The 16,418-nt window shown below is 45.7% G+C and overlaps 1 protein-coding gene across 5 annotated transcripts in view; it reads right to left on the bottom strand.

Moving 5' to 3' along the window:
• The window catches only part of DGKG (diacylglycerol kinase gamma), a 205,413-nt gene that overhangs the window by 41,257 nt on the left and 147,738 nt on the right, over window positions 1–16,418 (bottom strand). For all 5 annotated transcript variants that reach the window (XM_032406961.1, XM_032406959.1, XM_032406960.1 and 2 more), the window contains one exon: window positions 5,415–5,592. In XM_032406961.1, the coding sequence (XP_032262852.1) occupies window positions 5,415–5,592 (178 nt within the window). The remainder of the gene's footprint in view (window positions 1–5,414; window positions 5,593–16,418) is intronic.

The following is a 16,418-nucleotide window of genomic DNA, read 5'->3' as shown; positions in this document are numbered from 1 at the left end:
CAACGGAAGTCTGGGGAGATTTTGCCCTCTCTGCTTAGAACCTTGTATAGGACACCCTGTTTGCAGTTCAAATGGGATTGACTAAGAAATCACTGAGAAAAGTGTTGCTTTAATAGCAGATAGACAGACGGGCTTAGGTGTGGATGACTTAGCCTCAAGGCTATTGCTCTTTTAAGGGTAAAGGCTGGATTGCGACAGATAACGAGGCTCAGTGAAGAATGTGAGAAAATGTGTAGGAAGTCCCCTCATTCATACCTCGAGTGGGGCTAAAGAGAAACAATGGCAGAGCTTCCCAGTCTTCACTCCCCAACCTTGCAGGGACTGGTCCAGCCTTGTGTCATGCCCTTGGTGCTTCACCTGGATTCAAGAGTTGGCACACTTACTCTTATCTTGCTTCACTGGAGAGCCAGCTCAGGGGTAACTCCCATATTGGAAGCAATAGCCAAACCAACTGAAGCATAATGCCATCAAATAACCCTAGAGGTACAGGTTTTCAGAGCCACAGGTAATTTAAAAATAATCTAGATCAAATTTCTGAAAGCAGAGGTTAAGAGAGCGAAACTCTAAATCTGGCCCCTTTCTTATGATACGCTAAATATTTATCACCCTCCATTTATCACTAAACAATAATTCTGATTACTATTGATCAAGCTCTCACCATGTTCCTGGCACTCTGCTAAATGCTCTACATGGATGATTTCATTTAACCCTCAAAACAATGCTGAGTGAGAGAGACTATAATTGTTTCCATTTTGTATGGGTTGAAATGGAGACTTGGGGAGGTTTAATGACTTAACCAATGTCACGTGGCTGGTGGTAGGAAGGCCTGGGTCTTTCAACTTCTAGCTCAATGTTTCGTCCCTTATCCTACATTGATTCTAAGTCCTCAAGATAGATCTGAATTACTTATTTGCAGATAGTTGCCACATTTTACTTATCAATTGAGTCTAATGGTATCACGAGATGAAACTCTCAGCCTCATAAATACTCACATGTAACTCTTTAAAATACTTTTTTTTTTTTTTTTCAAGATTTCCACTGAGTGCTTGTTCCTGTTCCCTCCCTCCAAAAAACATTTCTGTAGAACAACGTGAGCCAGGTGGGTAAGATGTTAGGCTTTGAAGGGAACACAAAGATGAAGATCACATGCTCCCCATTTTCCTGGTACTGGCAGGAGAAAGAAATGACAATGATACACATGCCTATGAAACAGGGTGACCCATAATCAGTGTACTGTCAAGACAGCAAAATCAAGTGCTCTAGGAATACAGAGGTTGGATTCACTTCCAGAGGTGCCACCATAGGCTCCAGAAAGGAGACAGCCCTGGACGTAGACCTTAAAGGATGAGCAGAATTTTCACAAGTCTATGTGGAGCCTTTCCTTGGCCTGGTATATAAACATTTTCTGTTTTCTGAGTGTCTGGCATGTACAATACATGCAGTAGGATTTTCAAATAAATTTTCTGGTTGGACACTAGCCACTTGAGGCCAGCTAGGAATCATGGACTTGGTTCTGATGCTACCACTGGATGTAAATTGTGTAAAAGGCCCCCTTCTCTGGGCCTCTGTTTTTCCCCAGCTATGAAGTAGGGATATGGAAGGGAGTGGGTGTAACCTTGCTCATGGGTCTCTGGTTAGGATCACCTGAAGTTAACATATGCAAAACTAATTGTAAGCCAAAATGAAATGCAAATATAAGGGATTATCTATCACTCTTCTTATTGGTGTTATAAAAATGAAAAAGAACCAATGCCCACGTACTGCTCATTATCTAACAACTTTGTTTTGACTAACCACACTGGGTCAGGCACTGGGGATACAAAGATGACTACGCCAAGCCTCCATGCTTGGAACATGAAAGGTCTAGGAAAGGAGATGTCGGTACAATTGAAGTTATAAGTTGAATGTGCTAGGACAATGGTTGAGCTGGACTTTGGCAGAAGCTCTGCTCCTTTTTATTGCTAGTACAGGTAGATGGCAATGCTAAAGTTAAGAACTTCAAAATCAGAAATTTAACAAGTATGCCCCAGAATAAACTAGGATGAAAGGTGAGGGGAAATTTTTTAAGTTTGAGCTTATACTATGTTCCAGGCACTTTCACATCCATCATCTTCATAAAAAGTTAGATATTATTATGCCCATTTTACAGATGAGGAAGCTGAGACTCCCAGGAAGTTGGGTTTATAAAACCGGAAGGTGTAAAGCCTAAATGTAAACCCACGTCATTCACTTGCAAGCATGGTGCTTTTCCCAGCACTCATTGTGTTCTAACTAGGCAATGTTTTTATAGAACTCATTCCATGCTCATTTTGAACGACCTTATTTCTTAGATTGCTTTTCGAAGGAGAAAGACTGATCTGTGATGAAGAGGTTTGACAGTAACCCCTTCTAGTGTCATTTCCTCTTATACCTCCTAAGAGAAATTGCTTCCCTCCCACTGCTCTCTCCTGACTTCTTCCTCACCTCTAATCCCAATGAAATTGCCAAGGAGTAAAGAACAGCAGAATTTTCAAATGAAGAGCCTGTTGAGAGAGATTCCTGCCTTCTCAGCAGCTGGCCTAAAAACTGAAACAAAACACACTGAAAGATGAAAGGAACCTGCCATATGATTTAGCTCAAGGAGCCCACCTAGACCGACACCTAGCCATGCCTTAATTTTGTGGAGCTGCAAGGAAGGTGCAAGGATCTATAGGAGCCTATGTGATTGTCACAGTTGCCTATTTTACAGATAATGAAAACTGAAACCCAACAGGGTGAAAGACTTGCCCAACATCACACACTAGTGAGAGGCAGAGTATGGACTGGAACCCAGTCTCTCGACTGTCAGGCCAATGTTCTCTATTAAAATAGGTTGTCTCTTTAGCTTTCCCCCATTAACATCTCAACGTAAATGAGATCACAGCCCTTTCAAAAGAAAGCTCAATGCCACTTTCTCTGTAAAGCCCAGAAGCCAGGCCCCACTTCGGCCTTGGCTCTGATCAACTTATGTCCTCATCTAAAGAACAGGAAGTAGCTTCATTTTTAGCTCTGAAAGCACATTCTGGGGGTGGGAAAGGGGGATTTGGGGAAGAGAGTTCCTGTAGATGATGGGTAGGAGTGATCAGCAGACACATACATACCTCTTGCTGGAAGGGGAAGATACATGGTTCAATATGTAAGGAGAAGATAAGTCCTTGAGTCCTAACCAGAACATGTCCTCAGCAAGAGCTTCTCCACACCCTGGGGGGGGGGGGGGGGGGTAGGGGGAAGATTCTGTCCTGATTCTGTTCTGCTGGAACTGGATGTCAGGGTGGGTGTGGGGTAGGAGCACCAGGGTGGGAAAATTTGTACAAACTTTCTACAACCTCCAATGCTTCCCCACCCTCTGCTAGCACCCACAACTTCCCCTGCCAAGGGAGGAAGGAGGAACACATTATTCAGTTTAATAATTTATACAAATTGAAAAGTTTACTGTGTGAAATAAAGGGGACTTAAGAAGGCAACAGAGAAATAAAAATTCCTGAGTCCTCTCTTAAAGGCTTGAGGTGTAGAGATGACGCCTCTTGATGACCTTGCCTCGGAATAGAACAATCTGTCTAACAGATGGGTCTGAAATAAGCAAGTAACCCCTCCCTTTGATGGTCAGCCAAATTTTGTCTCCTTCTATGGTAGGATCACATCCAGTGTTAGCACTTGTCAGCCAGGGACATCAAAGAACAGAGATCCAGATCCACGGATAGTTTGTCTATGTTAGTGGTTCTCAAAACTGGCAGCCCATCAGAGTTGTCTGGGAAGCTCATTATAAATTTAGATTCCCAGGAACCAACCCGGTGATTATTAGGTAGATCTGGGGTAGGGCTCAGGAACCTTCATTTCCAATAAGCAGGCCTGGTGTAAGAACCAACGATCTGGTTCAACCCCATTCATTCAGCTATCAAAATTTTACACGAAATCCTGGTTTTACAGCAGAGAAAACTGAGACGCCAAAAATAGTTAGTGCCAGTACTTGGACTTGAACCCAGCCTCCTGCCTCTTGGTGTGGTATCTTTGCCAATACCCTCACACATGGCTTTCTTCCCTCAGCTCACCAGTCCACTGAGAACCCCTGAGGATCAGTGGGTGCCATTTATCCAAACCACAGAGAAATCAGAGCTGCCCAGGTACTCTGATTAAGTTCCTACTTGGTTCATTGGTGGAAATGGCTGGTAAGGGGTAGGGGTGAAGGTGTGTTCGGTATCCTGGTGGGCTGATAGGGCAAGGTCCAGCTGATGGCCTCTAAGGCATACTTCCCAGTTGCTCCAGTCAGCAAGTATAGTCAGTCCATAGAAGCAACCTGCTGTGTTAGAGGAGATAGGGTGTCAGAGGCAGAGGGATGAGGGGGAGAGTGATAGAAGATGAAGTCACTAAGGTAATGTGAGGCCAGACTATCTAGGGCCCTCTGGGCCACATATAGATCTTTGGCTTTTACTCTGAGCCACTGCAGGATTTTGAGCCAGAGAGTGGCATAATCTGACATATTTTCCCAGGGGTCCTCTGAAGTAGTGGTGAGAACAGACTCTATAGGGCAGGGAGGGATAGAAGCAAGGAATCCAGTTAGGAGGATTTGTAGTAAGCCAGGGGACAGAGGAAGGTGGCTCAGATCAAGGTGGCAGAAATGCAGGGGTGAGAAGTGACTGGATCCTGGATGCTTTTTTAAAAGTAGAGCTAACAGCTTTTCTGATGGGTGGGATGGGAGGTGTGAGATAAAAAGGAGTCAAGGATGGTGCCAAGTGTTTTGGCTCGAGCAACGGGCAGGCTGGAGTTAACATCAACTGAAATGGAGAAGGCTATGGGTGGAGAAGGTCTGTGGGAGGGACATCAGGAGTTTGGTTTTGGGCATGCTGAGTCACTGACACTCACGTGGTATTTAAATAAAGTCTCACGCCTGGATGAGGTCATCAAAAGAGTGAGTACAGACAGAAAAGAGGATTGAGGCCCTTGCCGGTGGGCTGCCAGCACAAGAGATTAGAGAGATGGAGAATCAGTGAAAGAGACTAGAAAAGGGTAACCAGTCGGGGAGCAGGAAAACAGGAACCTGTGGAATCCTAGTATTTGCACGAACAGGGAGGGATTGGGTGAAATGCCACTGCTGAGTGAAGGAAGATCAAGTGTGAGAACTGACTACTGGATTTAGTTACTGGAGGGCACTGGTGACCTTGAGAGCAGCGTTTCACTCCTGACCTCAGAGTCCCAGTTTGACAACTGACTGTTATTTAGGGCTCCCTTACTGTTAATTTTCTCTTCTCAATTAGGTTGTAAACATTGCAACAACAGGGATGATGAGTTGGCATAGCCCCAGAGCAACGGGCCCTGGTAGAGTGTGCTAACAGACCCACCTGAGTGCCCCTCTCCACTGGGGCGCCGACCTAGAGCAATTTTCCTCATGCCTTGCTTACCTTGGACGCAGAATTTCAGTTCTTTGGGGTCAGTGACGACTTTCCTGCTTTCCCGGATCACAGTCCGGTTCTTCTTGGTTTCTCCCCAGAGATTGGTGCCACCGTACATGCTGGGAATGTTGAGAATGGCAATGCCCTCAAGGAAGATGTTGCTCAGGTCTACCCCAACCCCGTCACACTGAGGGGCAGAGAGAAAAGATCATTGGTTAGTGTTCTCAGTGTACCCCGACCCAAGCGCTATGTGTATGTGTGTGTGTGGTGGGGGCTCTCATGAAGGGTGTGATGGGCCCTCAGCCAGCAGCTCAATCTTGAGCAAGGTGGCGGAGGCCTAATGCCTTGGCCATTGAAGTGGGTTGGGGAGATGCAATCCTGGTCAGCTCTGAGGACAGCAGTACAAGGCTTCAGATCTAGAAGGGCTTTAGGGATGGTTCTCGAGACAACTGCAAACCTGTTCTCTGGTCCAACCTCATTATCATCAATTCCGTCCCTGCCTAACCATTGTGGAGATAGGGTGGGAAGCTGAGCCCCGAACCTAACACACAGTAGATCCTGAACAAAGGAGAGAAAAGTTTCACTTCACACCCCCTCCCTCTTATTTTATCCCTCCGGTGAAAAGGACAAGATGTGAAGACTTGGAAGGCTTTCAGATACAGCATGGAATAGAGTCAATGGTATTGTCACAGCATTTTATGGTGACAGAGGGGAGCTACCCCTGCGGTGAGCACAGCATAAGGCATAGAGTTGTTGAATCATTATATTGTACACCTGAAACGAATGTAACATTATGTGTCAAACATATTTCAATAATAAAGAAAAAAGATTTGGAAGGCTTGCAGAATTCACCTGTCTCCCGTATCTGCATTTTAAGTGCCATTTTGGCCCTTGTGCTTGCTGACGTTGCAGAGTTTCTTTATCCACTCTCCACCACCCCCGCATCCCCCACCAGGTACGAAAGGCCAGACGGCTTGAATCTGCCTGTCTCAAATATCTATAAGGTCAGCCTCCTTTTGGCATACTGTTTACCAATGCAGCAAGAAATGTATTAATTCTGATCGTTGTTCCTCACGATTGTAGGTAGTTTACTTCCTTTACAGCAGAAAACAGCCAGACCCAGAGAGGGAAGTTAAGTTATTCAAGGTTGTACAACTGATATATAAAAGAGCAAGGATTCAAAGTTAGGGAATTTGACTGTAAAGCCCAAGGTCTGTAGCTTACTTATTGTGAGGCAGGAAAAATGAAAAGCATGCAACAAAAATCCACTGTCTTTGGGGTTACCTACAAACCCAAACTTCCAGAGATTTCTCAACAGAGGAGGAACAGGAAGGAAGGGCTTATTGCCATTCATATTTGCTTACCTCTTGATTTCTTCAGAGCTCTTAATTTATGGTACCTTATCATCCCCATGGCTTGTCCCCCAACTACAAAATGGAATGGAGTGAGCTTCTCTGGTGATTGGAAACTCATTTCTTCACTGGAAAGTTCTGATTATTTGAAAGTTTGTCTCTTTATGTTGAACTAGATTCTCTTTCTTCCTGCTTCCACCTATTGGTCCTCGTCTCCCTTCTGAAGCCAGACAGAATGACTCTCCTTCCTCCTCCATGGGGACAGCCCACCAGCTACATGATGACAATCATCATCACTGTTCAGATGTATTAAGCATTGCCATCTGCCAGGTAAGCTTTTGTACACAGCTCATTTATTACCTTCATAATAATCTTGGAAGTCAGTTACTGTGACTATTTCCTCTTTATGTTTGAGGAAACTGAGACACACCAAGTGGTTAAGCAATTTGCCCAAAGTCACACAACGTACAAATGGAAGTACGCAGACTTGATGGCAGGCAGTCAGAGCCTAAGTCCTAACGACCCCTTTATCTCTCCTCCCTCTCACACCGCCATTTTGGTTGTGCCTCTTCTGGGTGGAACACGGTCAGCTCTCTCAGCCGCTCCTGTGGGACCTGGTTTCCAGACTTCCCTGTCCTGGCTGCCCTGTTCCGCACAGACTACTGTTGGTTACTCTCCCATTCTGTAAGGCCTCCAGCATTGTCACAGGATCTGATGGCAAAGGCGGCCAGGACAGGAGCACATCCTGGGGCTGGGCTCCCCTCACACGGTCATTCCCCCAGAAATAAGATAATGTGGGAAACCCATGGAAAGGCGCAACACATGTCCCCCATTATCATTATCCTTATTGTTAAATATGATCACAGTTGTACTAGCTCTTTTGTTAGCAGCTAGATGAGAGCTGAATCACTTCAGCTTGAATGGGTGATCATCACAGACACCCAGACCCTCAGCCCATTATCTACTTCTCAGCCAGCTCTTCCCTATTGTGACCTTGTGTAAGTATTTTTTAAAATAATGTAGACATAGGGCTTTACATTTACATCAATTTCATTTGGTTCCTAGCCCAAGTCCCCTCCGTCCATCTAGTTCATTTTAAATCTTCATTCTACGACCCCTTGCCACAGCTTTCCTATCATTTGGGGACTAAGTCATTAACACATGTATATAAAGGGCAAAAACAGGGGCCAAGCCCTCTCCTTGGTCAGTCTAACATGGCAGACACTGTGCATTACATAGCCCTCGAGGTGTGGCTGCCTTGCTGGGGCTGCAGCCTCTGGATGGGACTGTCACTCAGTCTCCTTTTCATTACAATGTGGAATCATGGAAATTAAAAATGAGAGCGCCTTAAAAGAACATGCCCCATCTTTCATAAATGAGGCCCAGAAGGGTTTAGACACTTGCCTGTGGTCACTCAACTTACTAATGGTGGAACCAGACTAGCATCCAGGTCTCCACACCTCAATCCTGTGTTCTCTCCACTAAAACACAAGATTGTGCTGAGACCAAACACCATTTTTCTAAATGACCACCCTACAATCTCTGTCAGAAAAGGAATAAGAGAACTCATATTAAATCACTAATACCTATGTGCAAAGGGCAAACACTTGGTTAATAATTTATTTCAGAAACTTGCCAGGGATTGGGATGTCTCCTTTTCTAATTTTTTGAAAACTGGGTATTTGTCCATTTACCTCTCATTGGATGAATCCTACTCTGTTTTCAAGATTTGTCAAAGCGGCCCCTGAAGGACATCTATAGGTTTGTCCAGCAACTTGGATTCTAATGGGTGTGTTTTTCCAAGGCCAGTTAGTTCTCTATTGATCTTCCCTGGGCTCTCGTACCCACCTTTAGCATCTGTTCTTCCATTTTTTTGTTAGGGTTACTCTCTGGAAAAGACAAAAATTCTTTTGGTGGGCCAAGTCCTAATGAGCTATTCTTTCCATGTTCTCTTTCGCTTCATTGTCTAACATTCTGCTTGGCCTCCAGCATCAGGTCTGAGTTGCTTTTGTGCGTTCACACTTGGTTGCATGGTCACACCCTGCTTCTGCATGTACATGTACAGTCTGCTGAAAGCATGGGCCCAACCCAGAGCGCCCTGCTGCAGTCATGGTAATTTTTATAAATCTTTTCCCTTTTCTTCCCAATGGAATTAATGAATTGTTAAAAATTTATTTTGGAATATCTTCTATCCTTCCTATCCTTTCTACATAAATTCTTATTTAAGGATTCAGGCTAGAATCCCACTGGGTCAGACTTTTTCCAAACTCTCTGAAATTAGCTTGGCTCAACTCTGTCTAGCACTGACTTCCTGTACCCTATCACTTCTGAGACAAAACGACACTTTCCCTCTTGGTTGTAGTTACTTCCACATCATCTCAATTTATTTATTGTTGGTCAAAATGCCTCTTCCCTCCTAGAGACAATAATAATAATAGCATGAACAGCTCACGTTTGGCGATAGCTTCCTTGGGCAATGCGCTGGTCCTTGCCCTGCCTTCTTTTGGGATCCTCAGGGCACCACTGCTACCGCCCAAATGACAGGGTCTCATGGGGGTTAAGGTGCTTGCTCAAATCTACATAACTTGCCCCTCTACAGGCTGGCAGAGCAAGGATGCAAACCCAGGCAGTCAGATGCCAGATCCTACTCTGGAGATGAAAGAGTCAACGAGGCAAATCAGGACTTTTGCTGATGCTAGACTTATAGCAAAATTAAACTCCAGCTGTTGTCTGAATAATTGAAATCTTCCCACCACTACTCTGTCTTGCAGAGTACTTAGAGCAGTGCCCGGCACATCAATGTTGGATAATAGTATTATATCTTGCCTCGTTGCCAGCTTTGTTAAAAAAAAAAAAAAGTATACCACTAGCACAGCACAGCCTTGGCACAGCAGATTCCACAAAGTCATCTTTCTTCCCTGCTGCCGTTTTAAGTGTACCCTGTCCCCTCCATCTCCAGTCATAACCAGCTAGGAGCGTTAGCTATTAACTCGGTCAGTTGTTAACCTCTTTCCGCAAGAGCAAACAGTCCTCCCTCTGCTTTCTGATGGATTGTCCCCTTCCCCATTATGTCTTGGGTCATAGGCAGACTGGAGCAAATAGAATGAAGAGATGGGAGTGCCTGGAGGCTGTTGGACAGTGGGCGCCCTCACCTTTGGAATGCACCTATTTGAAAACTGAAAGGCAATGCAGTGTCTTGGAAAGAGCATGATTGGGCCTGAAGGCAAAGAGATACGGGTTTAAATCTTGGCTCTGACATTGGCGGTTGTGTGATCCTTCCTTAAAGCTCCTTAACCTCTTGGAGCTTTAGTTTGTCATCTGTAAAATGGGGGTGGGTGGTGGAATAACCCCGAAGTGTCTACTCTGAGGGTCTGAGTGGTGTCTGGAAAGCAGTAGCATTCCATAACTGTCTACATTGTTATTACAGTTAATAATAATATTACCTGTGCCACCAGGCATATTTCAGCGTGAAATCAGTCCCACTACCTGAGACCTTGCTGGAAAAATTTTAATGGCCTCTCGGCCCCACCCATGCTTGTGAGAGCCCTGCCAGCCCATACCTGCATGCCCACTCTCCAGGGTTCTTGGCCTAGACATTACACATTGATTTCTTTCAGAACCCCAAGCCTGCTTAGACCTTGGGAAGGTGGAAAGCCGCCGTGCTGGATTTGGGAAAGTGGAGCCGAGAGTGGTACACCGTCGGCTTAAATAGAACATCGGCCCCAGGGCTGCTCCCGGGTGGGTTCCTGAGCTAAATCCTCCACCAGTTCCATGACGTCATCGGGCCCCCTCCCCCTGCTCCGGCTGGGGCGGGGAGAGGGGGGCGCCCTCCAGGGGAGAGTGCAAGGAGCGCGGCGGTCCCTGAACGCACTATTAGTCGTCCCTAACCTAGGACTGGGCTAGCAGGCTCCCTTCCAGGCTGAGGCTGCGCTGAACTCAGGTATTTATAGCCTGCTGTGGGGCCGAAACAGAGAGCTCTTGTCCCCGGCAGCGAACGCGCACACGCCCGAAGTCGTGCTCACAGTCATACTGGGACAACGGGCCGCCTGGGTCCGAGGCGGCGCTGCAGGCCCCGGGCGGGGCGCGGTGCTCGAGTCCAGCTCGGCTCCTGCGCCCTTGGAAGCGGTTCAGGAATCTGCCGAAGCACCGGCCCGGAGGGCCCGCGCCCGCCTCCTCCCAGGCCCCGCTGCGCCGGCCCGCAGCTGTCGGCCACGTTCACCACGGCCCCCCTTGCGAAGACAATGCCCCTAGTTCTGGTTTCTTTGTGAGCCGGGGATGGTTGGTTTGTCTGGCGGAGAGCTAGTGAGTAAGCAACCAGACACGGGGTTAGGGAGCCGGAGCGCGTTTCTGAGCAAATGCAAAGCGCTGGGAATACGTATCCCTCCCCTCCCTCCCAACCGCCCTCCGCCCTTCATCTCTCGGATCCCTAAAATCCCCATAACTCTGGGCACAACCAGGACCCGCCAAGCTCTCCGTACGCCCCGAGAAGGGCAGAGAGCACAGGAAACGAGGGAGGCATCGATGCTCCCCTGCTCCGGCTGCAGGCTTTTCCGCGCCCCAGTGCCTGTCGGCCTCGGTGACCTGAAAAAGGCGGCGGATCTGCACCTCCTCCCCGCTGAGCGAGGCCGCCTCCATTTCAGCCCTGTCGATCCTATTTCTGAAGGTCCTCAGAGAAGGAGATCCCATAATTTACTTGATGACCTGTTTCAGTTTTTAGCAACTAGGAAATTCTCCCTTCTTCTAACCTCAATTCACGGGGCCACGGATTACGTCGATTTTCTCTGGTTTAGAACGCAGATTGTTTTGTTTCATCTTCTTGCGGTTGGTCTGTGTCTGTCTCCTCTCTGGGATGACCCCTCCCGGGCCAGATCGGAGGTGTAACCCAGGCCTCAATGGCTCTGGGGCATTTGTCCCCCTTCGGCTTGACATTTTCTCTCTTGGGTTCCCTGCACTGCCTTGTCTTGATTTGTGCGTCCAATCTTTGCTGATTCCTTCTCAGTCTTTCTTTTTCAATCTTTGTATTATGGGTATTTCTAAGTACACAGGAAAGTAGAGTAATAAATCCCATGTACACCACATCTCAGCTTAAGCAATTAGCAACTCACAGGTAAATCATGTTTTAACTCTACCCCAGTTTGTTTCCCCATCTCCATATTGAATTATTTTATAGGGGGCGCCTGGGTGGTTCAGTCGGTTAAGGGTCTGCCTTTGGCTCAGGTCATGATCTCAGGGTCATGGGATGGAGTCCCTGCATCAGGCTCCCTGCTCAGTGGGGAGTCCGCTTCTCCCTCTTCCCCTCCCCCACTGCTTGTGTTCTCTCTCTCTCAAATAAATAAATAAAATCTTTATTAAAAAAAGTTCCTGATATTCTAACATTTCATCTACAAATACTTCTGTATGTATCTTTAGATGACAAGTCTTTAAAAAAAGACTCACCCAATATTATCATCACTCTTAAAAAAGTAACAACTCCTTAATATCAATAAATATCCAGTAATTGTTCAAATTTCCTTGGTAATCTCACTGTTAAGAATAATTGGTTTGTCTGAAAAGTCTACAGATTTGTTTGATATGTTTCTTAGGTTTCTTTTGATCTATAAATTCCCTGTCCTTTTTTTCTTATAGTTTAACATTTATTGAAGGAAATGGGTCAACTGGGCATACAAATCACTTCAGGATTATTAAAATGCAGATTGTGATTCAGGAGACCTGAGATAGGGCCTGAGACTCTGCATTTCTATGTGCTCCCAGGTGATCCTGAGTGCTGTGTGTGATGGACCACACTTTGAGAAGTAAGGCCGTAGTTTCCCAGATTCTGGATTTTGCTGATTGTGTCTCTGAGGTGTCTTTTAAACATATTCCCAGTCTATCTCCTGTATGTTCACTAAGTTGGTACTTATAGATCTAGAGGCTTGATCAGATTCAGGGTTGACATTTTAAATCAAATTTAATTAATTAATTCATTTAACTTTTAAAAATTTGAGTATAGTTGACACTTGGGTTGACTTTTTGGCAAGACTGCTTTGTCAGAGGGGTGTATATTTCCTAGTGCATCTCATTAGGTGGTTACAGTTTATCTCATTTTGTTGTTGTTGTTATGTTCAGATTGGTTAGTGGGTTCCAGTGTGGTCAACTTGAATATTCCATTATAGAGCTCTTAATTAGTGGATGATGATCCTTGTCTAGACCCATTATTACAGTCCCCTAGTGGAAGGATACCCTTGAGGACACCCTAGGACCCTTTCTGTGCTTTTCTTTGGAATCTCTACAAATGTCATTTTCTCCATGAGTTCTTCCCTGTCCACTCTCCAAAAAGGATCTCTCTCTCTTCTCTGTGTCTGTGTTCTCACGGAATCAAAGTTTTAAAAGGTCATTCAGTCTAATCACTTTATTTTATAGATGAGAAAAACGGCAGTTAAATTGGAATGGTCCAATGTCACAGAGCTAATCAGAATCAGCAGGTCTGAACTTAGACTTCTGGTCATTTGGATTGGCAATCAAGAGGTCATGAGTGATTTTGTAAAGAAAGATTTTGGCAGCTGGACGAAGGCCTGAGCAGAGAATCTTAGAATGGTGAAGCCAGATGGAATATTAGATTTGGTAATCTCTAATTACCAGAATGAGAACACTGAGCCTAGAGCTTGTAAGTGACCTTCCTAGATTACACAGCTAACTCTTGGAAAATCTAGGGCTTAACTAGGGACTGAGGGTGAATAGGGGTAGTAGTGAGGGAACAGAGTCAGAACAGCCATGTGTTTTTGGAGTACATGGGGCTGGAGAGAGAAGATGGGATCTAAAGGTAATATGATTGAGGAAAAGGGTTTTCATGGATGTTTGAGGCAGAGAGGATACTCAGTGAATACATGTTGGATAAATGCACAGAGGAAGGAGGATGTTGGGAATGCCTAGGATGGAAGTAGATGGAGTGGAAGAGAAGATGCTGAAGATAGTGGTGGACATTGGTCTGGGGATGATACTGGAGTCCTTTCCTACCCTGGTGAGTGAGAAATGGGGGTGGGGTGTCCTTTGAAGAGTGAAGCAGGGAAGTACTGGGGGATGTCTAGGGAAAATAATATTTCAGTTACAGTGGGAAGAAAGAGAGAGGGCTGAAGAAGAGGTGGACAATATCCAGACACGCTTGAATAGGGGTTGTGATGGGCTGAGAGGGGGATGGACAGGAGGAGAGGGAGGCCTTGCTTGATGCCTGACTCTATGTCAGAGCCTCAGGTACACACTCAAGGACAGAGGAATGGCTGACATGAAGACCTGCCAAGATCCCCCACCCCCCTTTTTTGAGGGAACAGGATGCCCATAGGCATTAGGAAAAGGGAAAGCATCTGTACCATCCTATACAGTCCCAGGGTCCTGTAGGGCCCAGGTGAGAATGGGGGTGGTAGGGCTCGTTTATGGTGGCCACATTTCTGCTTTGGGAGGTGGGGAGGGTGTTCTCTCTGTGAATTGGCCTGGCAGGTTGGAATGTACCTTAGACTATGGGGAAGGAAGGCTGGGCACTGGCCCAAGGTATCCTTTGATTTGGAAAGAGGAGAGTAGCTGAGAAAAAGGGTGACCTGGGTCCTGGCAAAAGGCAGTCATGATAGCCCAAACTGGTCTGCATGTAGGCCACAGAGTTGGGCCTACCTGCTTTTATTTCTGTACTCACTCCCTAAACTGCCAATTACCTCTTTTATGCCTAGTAGAATGCTACCCTTCCAGCTCAAAAGCTATCTCCTCTATAAGACTTTTCCCAATGCTCTAGGTAGAAACCGATCTTTTCCTTCTCTGACTTTTCATTGCCTTGCTTCTCTCTCCAATATGGAATATAGATTTTGCTATGTATTATTCACCTGTCCCCAGGACACTTTAAGCTCCCAGAGGACAGGGACCATATGTTACACAGCTCTGTGTTTTTCATGGTACCTGGCATGTCTTACCCACATCAGATGTCCAATATAACTGTTGCTTAATTGAAAGAAAGAATGTGTGGCGAAATCCCCAAATGGAAATCAAGGTATTCTAGGTGAATTTCCACAACTTCCAAGGATGAATATATTGACCAAATAAAGTGGACTGAATGTCCAGGTTGGGGAGAGAGAAGGAAGGTGAATCCAAGTCTGCAAGAAGTAGTCCTCTGATCACAGCTAAGGGAAATCTACAGCTGAACAGCTTGTAACAAGACTAGGGCACATGGGGCATGATTTATATGAGAGAGACATTAAGAGACAGAAGACAAAAGCATTTACTCATCTATCAAGAATGATGAAAACCTACTTATTCTGTGCTAGACCCTGGGGATGGAACAGAAATGGGACAGAGTCCCTGTCTTCAAGGTGCTCACAGCAGGTCAGTGCTGGATCAATGGTGTGCTAAAAGCTTAACAGCAGGATCTCCGGGAGGGGAGGAAAAAAACCCAGCAGCAGTAGCTCTGATTGTGGTGTTCCGTGGTATAAATACTCCCACTATGGCCAATTTCAAGCTACCAACGTGACATCACTGAAAATGCGGCTGGAGCTGATGTGCCAGCAAGCGAGCTGGTTCTAGCACATCACTGAGGAGGAAGGAGCTATCTGCGTATCTGCATGGCCTATGGCCAGAAGAGAGACATTTATTGGGAGTGAAAGAAAAGCAGCCAGGGCAAACAATGATGTCTGTTTTCCCTAGAGAAGAACGAAAGAGAATGGTTTCGGTGTCAATAATCTGATGTGTATCCTGAGGGAAGAAAAAGTGATAAATTCAGTGGTGTTGATGAGTGGTGATAGCATTATTAGAAAGATAGTCCAGTGCTATCTACACTGAAAAAAAAAAAAAAGTAGCCCCTGGCATGTAGGTAAACCTTAGGACATGGCTTTCCCTGCAGCCAGAGGGGCAGTTTTAGGTCATTCTAGGAGCCGATGTCTGTCACGGGTAGTTAGATACTAATACATACGAATATTATATGATGATATTAACATAGATCATTTATTGAGTAACTATTATGAACCAGGCCCACTTCATATATTTTATGTTTAATCCTTACCACCCTGCGCTGTTGGTATTTGTATCCTCATTTTTATAGGTGAGGAAACATTGCCTCAGTGAAATGAAGGAAGGTCCTTCTTTTCCTAATTTATGCAGGTTCGTGGTAGGCTTCATGAACCTGAAGGTTTCCTGCATGAGATGCAAACAGTGAGCTCAGGAAGACAGTCTAACTTACACAGCATGTACCAAATGCCTGATCATCTTGTGCTTTGTTACCTAAGAGACCACTTCTTGAGTATTCTAGACACAAGGGATTTGAGTCTTCATTTTAAGGAGGACGCTGGAAAAAATGGAGTCCATCGAGAGAAGAGTTGTCAGGATAGTCATGGGTCTGTACATTGAGTCACATGAGGAACTGGGGATGGTTAGCTCAGTGAAGATAATAGGAGATGCTGTGGAATCAGATCTTCAGCCCTGTGAAGGGCAGTCACATGAGGAGGAAGAAGGCATGTTCTATGGGCCTCAGAGAGTGGAAACAGGCCTGCTGGATGGAGACGGATGGGGAACTCAGTCATGCATCCCACAAACACAGACTGGGCAACTATTTTGTTCCAAGCATTGTGCTATGTGCTGACAGGGGAAGGATATGGCGATGAACAGGACACATCCTTGTTCAACATCGGGAAGAACTTTCAGAAAGTCAGAG

This window comes from Phoca vitulina, unplaced genomic scaffold (genome assembly GCF_004348235.1).
Source record: "Phoca vitulina isolate PV1807 unplaced genomic scaffold, GSC_HSeal_1.0 scaffold8, whole genome shotgun sequence".
NCBI lineage: Eukaryota > Metazoa > Chordata > Mammalia > Carnivora > Phocidae > Phoca > Phoca vitulina.
Note: the sequence above shows the minus strand (reverse complement) of the source record. Positions and strands in the feature narration are given on the sequence as shown.